This window comes from Nerophis lumbriciformis, linkage group LG28, assembly GCF_033978685.3.
Source record: "Nerophis lumbriciformis linkage group LG28, RoL_Nlum_v2.1, whole genome shotgun sequence".
In the NCBI taxonomy this organism is placed as follows: domain Eukaryota; kingdom Metazoa; phylum Chordata; class Actinopteri; order Syngnathiformes; family Syngnathidae; genus Nerophis; species Nerophis lumbriciformis.
In genome coordinates this window covers 22,033,067-22,044,635 of record NC_084575.2, presented here as the reverse complement: position 1 = coordinate 22,044,635, position 11,569 = coordinate 22,033,067, and the positions used below count along the sequence as shown (strand labels likewise).

The 11,569-nt window shown below is 36.3% G+C and overlaps 1 protein-coding gene across 1 annotated transcript in view; it reads right to left on the bottom strand.

Moving 5' to 3' along the window:
• Positions 1 to 3,778: 3,778 nt before the first annotated feature.
• Positions 3,779 to 11,569, bottom strand: part of fam83d (family with sequence similarity 83 member D) — a 9,451-nt gene continuing 1,660 nt past the window's right edge. Inside the window, exons 2-4 of the mRNA XM_061923457.2 lie at positions 11,310 to 11,477; positions 11,064 to 11,188; positions 3,779 to 5,924 (exon numbers count right to left, since the gene is read on the bottom strand). Of these exons, the coding sequence (XP_061779441.2) occupies positions 5,126 to 5,924; positions 11,064 to 11,188; positions 11,310 to 11,477 (1,092 nt within the window). The 3' untranslated portion in view covers positions 3,779 to 5,125. The remainder of the gene's footprint in view (positions 5,925 to 11,063; positions 11,189 to 11,309; positions 11,478 to 11,569) is intronic.

Genomic DNA, 11,569 nt, shown 5'->3' with positions numbered 1-11,569 from the left:
GAGCAAAGGGTGGCTATTTTGAAGAAACTAGAATATAAAACATGTTTTCAGTTATTTCACCTTTTTTTTTTGTTAAGTACATAACTCCACATGTGTTCATTCATAGTTTTGAGGCCTTCAGTGACAATCTACAATGTGAATAGTCATGAAAATAAAGAAAACGCATTGAATGAGAAAGTGTGTCCAAACTTTTGGCCTGTACTGTACATGCAAGGCTCTCTTAGAATAAAATAAATAGACAAATCTTTCGCAGCCCTGTACTCTCCACTCCCATCGGCCATCTTGTTTGTTTGTTTTTACACTTGCAACAACTGACCAGTGGGTGGCAGTGACTGACTGGAAGCCAATCAAATCAAAACATCTCATTCTGTCCATGCAGAAGTTTAACTAATTGTGATGAATATAGAATTTTTTTGTGAAAACTTCACACAACTGATTGTACGCTGCTAGTCTGCACCGTAGTGAAGCAGAATATGTCGATAACGTCATAAATTAATTTCCGCGAAGTAGGAATTATTCATTAAAAATGGACATTTTTAATAATTGGAGAATAAAAAACAGTTAGACCTTTTTAAATATGTTTTTCAACATTATGAGAGCCCTCTGGACATTAAATAACACCCTTCAGTCACCTTTGCACACTTTTATTCTGAGCCAATCAGAGCATGCGTCTCATCCAGTGACCAACACTACTGTGGTATTGATGTTTTTAGTTCATTTAGCCACTTTTATGCTTGAAAATGCTTAATTTAGGTCAAAACTTAGACAAGACAAGAATGTTGATATATCTAAACGGCGAACATTTATCAATGGAAATACAATAAAGCTGCTGATAGTGTGTTTGACGGAGAAGGAGCTGGAAGGAGATATCGTAGAAGTCCACTCTCCAGGGAAGATGTTGTACATTATTATTACATTACTTCATAACACTACCGTAGTTGTTTGTAGTACAAACCCCGTTTCCATATGAGTTGGGAAATTGTGTTAGATGTAAATATAAACGGAATACAATGATTTGCAAATCCTTTTCAACCCATATTCAGTTGAATATGCTACAATGACAAGATATTTGATGTTCAAACTCATAAACTTTATTTTTTTTTTGCAAATAATAATTAACTTAGAATTTCATGGCTGCAACACGTGCCAAAGTAGTTGGGAAAGGGCATGTTCACCACTGTGTTACATGGCCTTTCCTTTTAACAACACTCAGTAAACGTTTGGGAACTGAGGAGACACATTTTTTAAGCTTCTCAGGTGGAATTATTTCCCATTCTTGCTTGATGTACAGCTTAAGTTGTTCAACAGTCCGGGGGTCTCCGTTGTGGTATTTTAGGCTTCATAATGCGCCACACATTTTCAATGGGAGACAGGTCTGGACTACAGGCAGGCCAGTCTAGTACCCGCACTCTTTTACTATGAAGCCACGTTGAAACACATGGCTTGGCATTGTCTTGCTGAAATAAGCAGGGGCGTCCATGGTAACGTTGCTTGGATGGCAACATATGTTGCTCCAAAACCTGTATGTACCTTTCAGCATTAATGGCGCCTTCACAGATGTGTAAGTTACCCATGTCTTGGGCACTAATACACCCCCATACCATCACACATGCTGGCTTTTCAACTTTGCGCCTATAACAATCCGGATGGTTCTTTTCCTCTTTGGTCCGGAGGACACGACGTCCACAGTTTCCAAAAACAATTTGAAATGTGGACTCGTCAGACCACAGAACACTTTTCCACTTTGTATCAGTCCATCTTAGATGAGCTCAGGCCCAGCGAAGCCGACGGCGTTTCTGGGTGTTGTTGATAAACGGTTTTCGTCTTTCATAGGAGAGTTTTAACTTCCACTTACAGATGTAGTGACCAACTGTAGTTACTGACAGTGGGTTTTGAAGTGTTCCTGAGCCCATGTGGTGATATCCTTTACACACTGATGTCGCTTGTTGATGCAGTACAGCCTGAGGGATCAAAGGTCACGGGCTTAGCTGCTTACGTGCAGTGATTTCTCCAGATTCTCTGAACCCTTTGATGATATTACGGACCGTAGATGGTGAAATCCCTAAATTCCTTGCAATAGCTGGTTGAGAAAGGTTTTTCTTAAACTGTTCAACAATTTGCTCACGCATTTGTTGACAAAGTGGTGACCCTCGCCCCATCCTTGTTTGTGAATGACTGAGCATTTCATGGAATCTACTTTTATACCCAATCATGGCACCCACCTGTTCCCAATTTGCCTGTTCACCTGTGGGATGTTCCAAATAAGTGTTTGATGAGCATTCCTCAACTTTATCAGTATTTATTGCCACCTTTCCCAACTTCTTTGTCACGTATTGCTGGCATCAAATTCTACAGTTAATGATTATTTGCAACAAAAAAAAAGATTATCAGTTTGAATATCTAATATGTTGTCTTTGTAGCATATTCAACTGAATATGGGTCGAAAATGATTTGCAAATCATTGTATTCCGCTGTATTTCCCAACTCATATGGAAACGGGGTTTGTACATTGTTTACATTCAATATTGCATATCTAAAAAGTTACTTTTTCTTTTTAAAAGGCACGTTAGATGTTAAAATGGTGCTGTTTATGGAGTACCAAGCACCATTCAAATGGATTCTAATTCATTTCAATAAGAGATGTTAATTTACGTTGTTTTGAGTGAAGAGCTTCGTCACAGAAGCAATTAAGCTCGTAAGTTGAGGTACTACCGTCCTAGTTCTAAGTATAAAAAAAAAATCAGCATTTTCTTTAGTTTTGTTTTTTTCAGTATAAAATGTGCCGCACTTTGGACTCCCCTTATCCAAATGAAGCACATGCATATTGAGATGCAGAATTAAGGCATTTCGTTGGCATTTGTCCAACAATTTAAAGTACAATAAAACCTCATTCAGCCAGAGAAAAAAAACACACAAATCACCAGATACTTTTTTTTTTTTTTTTTTTCCACACAAGATATGATCATTATCATTAAGTGTTTCATGATTTCCTGGAAATTAGCCAGATGGGAAATTAACAAAAGAAGTGCAAATAACCCAAATGTTCTTCAACTAATTAACACATTGTTTTGGATCTACAAAGCATTGGAAGGTGTGGTGCAAAAACAGGCTTTGTCCTCTGTGGATTCCTAAATCTGTATACATTGATATGGAACAGTTGCACCTCAGGCGGCGTAACATTCGACACATCAAACTCAGCGGGGCTAAAACTGAACACACTTCTCACTACTAGAGCCAAGACTCTGATGTGTTTTGATCATTCACAGCGGGACCATTGGTGCACGACAGGAAGTTGAAAACACTGTTCATGCCAGGCTCAGCAGCATTAGCGCCCATGCAAAGCCACTATTATGTTGAGATTCAGGAGGACGTTCAGTAGAGCATTGCTAATACAAAACTATGCTCAAATTCCGACCCCCTGCTTCTTCTCCTGTCTGGAAATACATTTTCTCAGTGTTTTGTAATCAAAAAATCTATGGGAAACAGTTGAATAATTGTGTGTAAATAAGCACACATTCCTTATATGCTCAGGATCAATAAGAGCTTCTCCAAAGAGGTGCCAGAGTCCCAGATGCTGTCTTGACTCATTTTGTCTAGACTCTGTAGTGCAAAAGACACCCGCGCTTGTTCTCTTTGTCAAGCCACGTTGGCAGGGTTTGCTTCCTTGTGTGCTCTGGAGCTTCTGATCCCATCATTTTATGATAACTTGTTTGCGATTCAAAAAAATAATACCGGGCTTAAAAGTGAACACAGAAAGCAAGCACTCGACAAACGAGCAAAAAAAAAGGGCACTTTATTAATAGCAAGGCACAAATGACAAAGTATATTTAGACGCTTTTACCACAACCGCGTATGATTGAAACAGCACAAAAAGGCACTTCTACGTTTCTCCAAAGGTTACTGATTACAGTGACAGTAGTATTGCACCAAGTAGTTTTCCACAAGAAATGCAAAGAAAAAAGAAAAGCAACAGTATTAGGGACGTGCAGATTGATAGGCCATGACCGATCAGTACCAGCCGATTTTCATAAAAATGTACGTAATCGCCATTGCCGATTAATGCAGATCCTCTCTGGCTATTCATTTTTAGTCGCCCGGCTGACAGGGGCGGATTGACATAAATTGGTGGTGTCGATACCAAGGGTAGTATCAGTACATGATCTATACTAGAGTGATTGGGTCAATATTTTTATTTTGTCAAAATGTGTTGTTGTTGTTCATGAATAATTCTCTAGACACAGGAGGACTTTAAGGCCAAAACCCAAAATAGTTAAATTAAATAAAAAAAAAAATCATATCCGAATCACGATTATTTTTTATTCTGATTCTAAATGAATGCATAATTCTTTTTTAATCCATTTATTTTGTTCACTTGCTGCGTGTGTCCGTCTTACGTCCGCAAACAAAAGGAGGTTTTGTAACCTGTAATTGTTTTCAAAATGTTTTATTATAATTACTATGCCAAATAATACCTTGCGAGAATCGATTTGAATCGAAAATCGTGTTAATTGGACAATTAACTCTGAATCGAATTGTCAACCCAAGAATTTAAATCAGATCGAATTGTGAACTGCCCAAAGATTCCCCAGTTCTGGTACACAGTTGCTATTGTTTAGTTATTTTGTACCAATGACTTTGTTTTGCACAAACAATTGTATGTAAAAAAAATATAAGGAGGAACTATAGTTTAAATATTGTGTTTATGTTGTTAAACTGTCAATAGCACTCACTATAAAAATTTGGGGTGTCAAAAAAAAAAAAGATTTTCGAATAAATGGGGATTTTTATTTATAGCGATACTTAATTTTTTTTTAAATAAATAAAGATCAATTTTTATTTTTTTTATTTTCAATATGTCTGTCCAGCCACTTTATTAAATGTTTGGGTACAATTTTATTAAACAAAACCAGTTTTCTTTTAGGTAATATAGAAATTTATCAGAGCTGTTTATCTATTTTATGGAGGAATGTAGTTAATCATAGAACTGGCACCCAATATTTTAAAAAAAATCTTGATTTTGAATCGAGAATCAATTTTGAATCGCATCGTTACCCACAGAATTGGCAGCAAAAAACCCTGATAGGCACATCCCTAGCATTACCCTTGCATGGAAAAACAAGTCAGACTAGAGAACACATCTGGCTTCTGGCCATGTGACCATGGCTTCTTTAGCAACCAGTCTTGGGTATGTCCACAGGGTATCTTTGTGTCGACCGTGAGTCATTGCGCTGATGTCTGCTAGCTCTCGCCGTTGGGATAGGCTAGCCATCATGTGCTCTAGCTTGGAGCGGATAGCGGAGTAGTGGTGCTGGCGCTCTTTTGTTAGATTATGAAGACAGTCCTTCAGGGTGTCAGCTGCAGCTGTCTGGCTGGGAGAGGTTGTCCGCTTCTGGCTGCGGGTGCTGACGGATCGGGCGAGGTCAGGGTTCCGTACGAGGTCGGTCTGCGTGTCGCCGTCTGCCACCGACATGCTCGTCTGAGAGGCCACGTGGCAGGACGCTACATTCGGGGTGGTTAGCTCTCTTTCCATAAGCCGCTCTGTTGGGGAACACAAAGCACCAGCAAACACTTCTTCTTGCATGTGCTTCTGCTCCAACCAGTCATCACCCAGAGTAGACGTGTCCGAAGCGGCGCTGCCTTTTTGAGCCACTTCTGGAGCCGAAGCCTCACAAGGCGGCTTACGGCCCGGTGTGCTGGTCACACACAACATCTCCACTGGTCTCTCCCTCCTTGGGAATGGTGAGGATGTGAGCGTATGTTTGTGCTCGAAGATCCCACTGTTTCGGACACTTGGAGGTCCCCGGGTGCTTATGGGTAGAGACTGCGCATAAAGAATCCGGAACTCTTCATCAAATTTCTCTGTTATCTGACCAGAAAGCTCTATCAGGTTGCTGCTGTTTAATTTGCCATCGGTCCAGTTAAACCTGCACGTGAGAGGATGTTTTAACAACATGCAAGACTGTCAGATTCACTGAAAAACTAAATGATGACACTAGGTCATATTTAAGAACTTGAGTCACTACATAACAAAAGAGGCCAGTCAGCTTTCTGAAGACTGACGTATGTGTCGCCTGCTGTTTTATATTGTTCAACTAAAAAAATACTGCAAATCAACATAATTTAACAATTAAATTGCTTTTTATGCACATGTGTGTAGTTTGGTTTTGTTGTGCATTGAGCATGTGCTATCTAGATTAAAACCAGATAAAACTTTTGACAGATCCTTCTCACGCATTTTTGTCCAAATGGGAAAATGATAAGGCTCGATCTTTTCTTAATGTTTATTCATTACAAACTTTTTCTTTAATTTGTGCTTGCATTAATTCTTTAAAGGGGACCTATGATGGTTTAAAAACTCTTTATTGTGGTCTAGATAATATGTGTACTGCATATGTTTTGTTGTAAATTTTGCATGCACAGTCACGTTTATAATCTACTTTCTGCGTATGTCTGCAAGATGTTTGTTTGTGGAGGCGCGCCCACCCCACTCCAAAAATAATTTAATTTTTTTGGGAAAATATACACTGTTTAGATATATTTATTTAAGACAATCAGCGCCACAGTTTTTTTCCCAGACAGTTAAAAAAAACGTCATGTATATAAAATAAATAAAGATTAAAAAATCTATTCATATATATATATATATATATATATATATATATATATATATATATATATATATATATATATATATATATATACATATATGAATAAATAGGTTAATAAATATATATATATATATATATATATTAACCTATTTATTCATATATATATATATATGAATAAATAGGTTGCAAAAAAATATATAGATATGTATTTTAATCTATATTGTTTTAGTATATATATATATATATATATATATATATATATATATATACACACACACATTTACATATTATTTATATATATATATATATATATATATACACACACATATATATATATACATATACATATATATGCACATATATATATATATGTATGTGTATATATATATATACACACACACATATATATATATATATATATATGTGTGTGCATCTATATGTATATATATATATAAATATATATGTATATGTGTATATATATATATATATATATATGTATGTGTATATATATATATATATAATTATGTATGTGTGTATATATATATATGTGTATATATATATATATAATTATGTATGTGTGTATATATATATATATATATGTATATGTGTATATATATATATATATATATTTATTCTAAAACAATATAGATTAAAAAAAAAAATATATATATATATATATTGCAACCTATTTATTCATATATATATATATATATATATATATATATATATATATATATATATATATATATATATATATATATATATATACACACTATATATATATATATATATATATATATATATATATAATACCCAGTCACAACATTAGGTACACCTGCACAAATAGATTTTAAAAATAAAAATGTTTTGGTCTATTTTATACATATATATATATATATATATATATATATATATATATATATATATATATATATATATATATATATATATATATATATATATATATATATATATATATATGTCTTAATAAGATTATCCAAAAAATAGTGCTCGATACCGTGGTAGAGCGCAATATATGTATGTGTGGGAAAAAATCACAAGACTACTGCATCTCTTCAGAGATGCAGTAGTCTTGTGATTTTTTTCCCACACACACACACACACACACACACATACATATATATATATATATATATACATATATATATATATATATATATACATACATATATATACACATATATATATATATATACATATATATATATATATATATATATAAATAGGTAAAAAAAATATTTTTTTAATCTATTTATATTTATATATATGTATATAATACCCAGTCACAACATTAGGTACACTTGCACACTTTCCGATCAATACAGACCTGCCTAAAAAAAGATACCTTTATCAGCATGTATGTCACTGCATGGCTTTGTTATTGAACGCATGCCAAGGTTATACGAAAATAATACTTTATCATATGTTTTTTGGTTTCCTCAAACTCGGCTGACCTCATGCAGAGCTCCTCCCCCTCTGGTTGATAGCTTTTCTTAAAGGGGAACTGCACTTTTTGGGAATTTTACCTATAGTTTGCAATCATGAAAGACATGATGACAGTTAGATTTTCTTTTTTTATCGCATTTGAAATATTAAATAAATTCGGTCAAACGTCTGCTTACAATGGAGCCTATGAGAGCCTTTCATATCTGCTTATAGAGCCCCTAAAAAATATATCCAAACACCTTCATTAGGGTTTTATATACATGATGTAAGTATATATGTAATGTAGTAACGGGCACATTTATGATAACATTTAATATTTACGTATTTTGATCATTTCAAGCATATGCGGCGCATGAATTTCAAAAACGCATCACGGTGGTTGATTTTTGTTTCTTCATCATCGATTATTACTCACTGCAGACTTCATGAGAGCCAACAAACATAATGAAATATCACTTACTGTACAAGGTCTGCTGTCATTAGGATGCAGACTTCTCGGATGTTCATATATTCCCATTTAGATGAAAAATATCTTATAATCTTCGCGAAGAAACGGGATGGGGGCCAAGGGGGCCAAACGCTTTTTGTGTCATTCTCGCCAGTTCCAGGTCCTAAATGGCTGTCAAAGTGTCCCAACTTGTCGAGTTATCTCCTCAGCCATCTACTTTTCAGGTGAGAGGCATGATTTATAATCTACAATAAACTTACAGGGAGCAGGGAAGCATGGAAGCAGCTGACCACTAGATGTAAACATAAGGACATGCGGAAATGATTACGTCGCGGCTATAAATACTTTTTCTGCGTTAGCGCTTATAATAACAATATCACTAATACTTGGTTACTATTCCATCCATCCATCCATCCATTTCCTACCGCTTGTCCCTCTCGGGGTCGAGGGGGGTGCTGGAGCCTATCCGAGCTGCACTCGGGCAGAAGACCCGGGTACACCCTGGACAAGTTGCCACCTCATCACAGGGCCAACACAGATAGACAGACAACATTCACACACTAGCGCCAATTTAGTGTTGCCAATCAACCTCTCCCAAGGTGGATGTCTTTGGAGGTGGGAGGAACCCAGAGTACCCGGAGGGAACCCACGCAGTCACGGGGAGAACATGCAAACTCATATTCAAGTAACAAAATGTAAATGGAGTACTGTTGGCGCTTTTTGAATGGGTATTTATCGGATTTTATGGGTAGAATAGTGGATCTCCCATTAGCTCCACTGTAAGCAGACTTTTAATTTTGTTTATTTAATACTTAAAATGCATTTTTAAAATCCCATTTGTCGTCATGTCTTTCATAATGATTGTGAACGATAGGCAAAATTCCCCAAAAAAGTGCAGTTCCCCTATAATGTCCAAGTAAGTACGTCCACGTCGCTGTGACGCCACAATGTAGCCAGACTGCAAACAATGTGAACAGAGGCATCCAAAACGGTGTGCCAGCTCAAGCCAAAATGCATGAACCTTATGATTTTATGCTTTGGCGTTGTTTTATCCAACATTGTAACAACATTTATGTCAGAAAAGACACAATTCATCATAGGTCCCCTTTAATTGATTAAAAAAAAAAACACTGATATTTTGTTACATCAATATATGCCGGCATTCTTAGGTAATGGATGGAATGGAAAAATACTTGGTTTATGTGACAAAATTCAATACATATATGAAGCAACTTAAATATGATTTAAAGGGAACCGATTATGCAAAACATACGTTTCCTACCTATTGTTACCTGTATTTGTATATTTGGGATCTGCATAAGTCCCGAACATTTGAAATCAAACCATGGAGGCATGGCAGAGATATTTATAAAACAATCTTGCCTTCCTTTATACTCCCGCCAAACAAGCCGTTTGGAATTTGCCCAATTTGTGACGTTTTTCTTAGTTGTGACATCGGCAAATATATGGTAGAATTTTACTCCAAGCGCTTTGTGCGAGTCCACTATTATAGTCAATAATATCCTTCTTTTTGGCTATCCTCTTGTTGTGGGGAAGACCGGCTCGTACATGCACATTCATTCTCCGTTGTTGCCATTTCTAATACAAATTAGCATATAGTTCAAACGTATATCTTCCAGTAGACTTGCTATTGAAGCGGTAAAAACTACAGAATGGCTGATGAGGAAAAGACGCAGTCAAAGTGGAGGCACGTAAATAAGACCGCCCACAAAACGGTGCATCCTCAAGAGACTGTGAGAAAGCAACTTGATCTTTATGGTCTGTAAAATATATTCCATGCTAAATTTTGACCAAAGAACTACCATGACATGTTATGCAGACCACAAGAAAGTGTTAGAAATGATTATGACTCCTTTAATTAAAATGTGACATGAGTCATTGAACCGTCCATAACTTAATCACATTGTGAAATATAATCTAAATAATCATAATAGTGAGTGTGAGTGAATGATATTTATACAACACTTTTCTCTAGTGACTCAAAGCGCTTTACATAGTGAAATCATTTATCTAAGTTAGATTTAAACCATTGTCTTTGACACTGGGAGCAGGTGGGTAAAGTGTCCTGCCAAAGGACACAAGGGCAGTGACTACGATGGCGGAGGCGGGGATTGAACCTGGAACCCTCAAGTTGCTGGCTCGGCCACTCTACCAACCGGGCCACGCCGCCCCAATATTCTAACAATCCTTTTTGCTATTTTTTATAACCAATTTCATCACTGATTCACTTTTGTAATGACCTATTTTAGTTATTTAATTGCGTTTTAATGCATGATGTACCAGCACATAAGAGGGACATGAAAAGAGCAATACAATAAACTAATCAGTCCAAGTCACTCTTTAAAGAGGTAGTGGCAGGATCAATGACCTGATTGGTGGAATTACAATATAGGCCCCATCCACAACTGAGCCATGCTTTTTTTATAAGGCTGGTTGCTAAAAAACATTGAAAGACGACCAGTTCATCATATGAAATCCTGGGTGATACGTAATTGTTTTTGCAATAAATCCATAGTTACCTGTATGAACCTGTTGCTGCTCGGATGCCATCAACGAGCATGAAGCGCTCGTGAACGCTCCCAGTAATTCTCGCTCCCGATCTTGTGTAATAAGTCGTACCGGTTATGGTTCGCACTCTCATTTGCTTTAGGGATTTGAAAAAAGAATGAGTCAGAACAGCAGTAAGCAGACGGTTATATCAACTCTCAAAGGAAATATTTGGATTTAATGCCACCAGATGTTCATTTAAGCAACCGGCAGCATACCTGCAGGTCATCCAAGCACACGCCAATGTTTCTGCACATCTTGAGGAAAGCGGGGTAGCTGGAATGATCCAGCAGAATGTAAACGGGGATTTTGCGGACAGAACATGCCTCTTGAAGATCCTTAAAGATATCCAGGTCTGTCAGGGAGTCTGTAACTATGGCAATCACCTGCAGTGGAAAATTACAGAAGCATTCTATCAGAATACATTTTAGGGCTGCTGCAACGGCTGAGCTTTTTGAGATGTCAAATATGATTGTGT